Source organism: Gastrolobium bilobum, unplaced genomic scaffold, assembly GCF_033153095.1.
Source record: "Gastrolobium bilobum isolate Gb01-03AN ecotype WA unplaced genomic scaffold, APGP_CSIRO_Gbil_v1 utg7546, whole genome shotgun sequence".
NCBI lineage: Eukaryota > Viridiplantae > Streptophyta > Magnoliopsida > Fabales > Fabaceae > Gastrolobium > Gastrolobium bilobum.
Window position 1 is genome coordinate 1,700 of NW_026897020.1, and position 2,762 is coordinate 4,461.

The following is a 2,762-nucleotide window of genomic DNA, read 5'->3' on the forward strand; positions in this document are numbered from 1 at the left end:
CACATGACACTTTTTCTCCATAGTAATCTTCCTGCGCAGAAAGGACCGTCTGCCCCTAACTTGTCCCCATTCCATTCCCAAGCCCCATCACCTAATAATGATCCATTTCTCTAACTATGCTACAACATTTTTTATTTTATTTTTTTCATTTTGATATTTTCTCTTAAACCAACATTTTTCTTTCTTTTTTTTTAAGTGAAAAACAATTAAACATTATTAAAACCTAGCGTTTTCGAAGCCGTGCAAATCGCTGACTTTATTCATCGACTTCTTCATCATGGCTATCTTAGCCAGCTTCTCAGCTGCTCTCCAAGCCGACGTCGGCGTCAGCGCTTCACCATTCTCATCCACCAAACTCAACTCCCTCCCTCTCCTCCGTTGCATCAAAATCGTTTGTTGTTGCTGCTTCCGCCAATGTAGCTCCATAAGCTCAGCTTCTAAGCCGCGCAAATATTCCTGAGCCGAAGCCGAGCTAGACCGCACCAGAACATCTCTAGCCGAAGCAAGCAAATGATGAGCACTTGAAAACTCGCTGTGCACCGCGAGTCTCCGAGACTCAGCTATGGCTCGGCTCGTTATGAACACGTTTCTCAGCCTCTCGACTCTGCCAACAGAATGCGCCGCACTCTTCCGCGGCGGCGACACCGGAAGCGCATGTTTCCTACCGTACACTACCTCATTACTCGCAGGATCGTTATATAGGCACCGCACCGTCATCACGTGGTGGCTCCCCAATGCTGACGTGGGCACTTTGAACTCCACCAACAACTCCCTCTCTTCCTCAGCGTACAAATCGCCGAGCCCAGCCGTGCACGTGCTCAGCGCCGTGGGCCTTGGGCCGCACGTGTAGACAGCGCTGATTTCAGCCGGCGCCGAAAAGCCAAACTGAATTTTCAAGTCCTGCACAACCGCACTTAATATTCCAGACGAATGAACCGGGATCTCGAACCCAAACGAATGAACCGGAATATCAATAGTTGCGAACCGGGTAGAAGACACGTGGCTGAGGCATTTCCGTTGAATGGTGTTGTTACCGGTTTGCACCTTCCCATCGTGACCGTCTGATAGGATCATGACGTTAGCGACCGGGTTTCTCTCCCTCCGGTCTTCGAGAACCTTCGTGGCTTTCCTCAGAGCTTCACTTTCACCCTCGCTGTTTCCATGGCCAGAGACGATGCGGTCGACAACGCGCCGAGCCACACGCTGGCCCTGAGCCGTCATTCGCCGCAAAGGTAGCAGCCGTTTGGATGTAGCCGAGAAAGCCACAATGGCGAGCCGATCAGCCGAGCCGAGAGAGGAGATAACCAAGCGCATCGCGCTCTTCAACATGTGAAGCTTCGCGCCGGTCATGTTGCCTCCATTGTCAAGCACCGTCACGAGATCCATCGGCGCCCGCTGCGACATCGGCGATGGCGGCGGAGCCTTCACTCTTAAAACCAAAGCATAAGTCTCGTGGCTCCGAGAGACTGATATAACAGCACACTCTGGCATCAACTTCACCCGAACGCTCCTTGAATCACCGTCGTTTATTTGTAACGATGATGGAGGTTTTGGATTGACGAAAAAGCCCTGGAACTCGCCTGCGTCGTCGTTTTCGTCTTCTTCTTCGCCGTTTTCGTCTGCTTCCGGAATGGGAACGATTTGGCCAGAGACTGTGAAAGGAGAAAGGAGAGGCTCGTCGTCGTCGTAGGACCTGACCGAATCTGAATGGCTCGGCTGTTGTTGGTGGTTGATTTGAGTTTGGATGGTGTTAACGACGACGTCGTCGTTTTGTTGGAGGAGTGGTACGTCGTTCCAGGTAGCGTTGCAGATAGGGCAAACGAGGATACCGTGGGTGTGTACATGGGAAGCGATGCAGGGAAAATGAAAAGCGTGAGCGCATTCTGCAGTGTAAATGGCGGTGCCCTGTCCTGTCTTCACGCTATTCAAACATATTCCGCAACTACTCTGTTACACAAAAACCAAAAAAATATAAATATATAAATAAATAAATGAAGAAATAAAGAAGAGGTTTCGAATTTTCTATTATACGAGGATGAGTGAGTGGAATATGAAAATCTTACTCTGAATTTGAAGCTATTCTTGAAGAGAGAGAGTTTGAGATTAGGGGAGCGAGGAGAGGTTGGATTTGAGTTTGGAGTGCTTTTGCTTTGAAATCTGGGGTTGTCATTTGCGGTTGCTGATTGTTGATGGTGCAGTGGTGGTGTCGAAGGGTTGCTAGTGCTGGAAAGAAAACCCAGACTGACACAGGTTGGAGGGGGACTTTGGCTTCTGTGTTGGTTATGTATTGTGGATTGTGGGTCGCGAGTGCAAAAGGCTCTTCTCCATCCGGTGCCCATAATTTTCAGAGATCCAATGCAAAACGTGAGAACAGTTTGGCTTGGCTTGGCTTTCTGTTACAACAAGTACCAAAACGTTTCTTCGCTTTTATCCCCTGCCTATAGGCTACATAGCTTTAGATATTTATGTTATCCTCAGAGGAAGAAGATTGGGAAAAAAATAAATATATATTATGTTTGTTTGGATCAGTATGAAGGGGCCACAAAGGACAAAAGAAAGGAAAGAAGATGGGAAAAGAGATATAACATAGGATGGAACGATACTTCTTCTTTTTCTTTTTTTTGTATAAGAGGATGGAACGATAGTTACTACAAAAAAATCTACAAAGTTTAAGCGATTAAAACATGAGATATGTTATTTTATCTATCATTTTTATTTTTTTTTACTACTCTAAAACACCATTAGATCATCATTTTAACTGA

The 2,762-nt window shown here is 46.9% G+C and overlaps 1 protein-coding gene across 1 annotated transcript; it reads right to left on the minus strand.

The window, feature by feature from the left end:
• Nucleotides 1-216: 216 nt before the first annotated feature.
• On the minus strand, nucleotides 217-2,369 carry LOC133303459 (E3 ubiquitin-protein ligase WAV3-like). Its single transcript, XM_061503367.1, has 2 exons — nucleotides 2,064-2,369; nucleotides 217-1,947 (listed from the first exon to the last, which is right to left on the minus strand). Exons 1-2 carry the CDS (start codon nucleotides 2,337-2,339, stop codon nucleotides 217-219), a joined length of 2,007 nt encoding a protein of 668 aa, XP_061359351.1. The 5' UTR covers nucleotides 2,340-2,369.
• Between the last annotated feature and the right edge of the window lie 393 nt (nucleotides 2,370-2,762).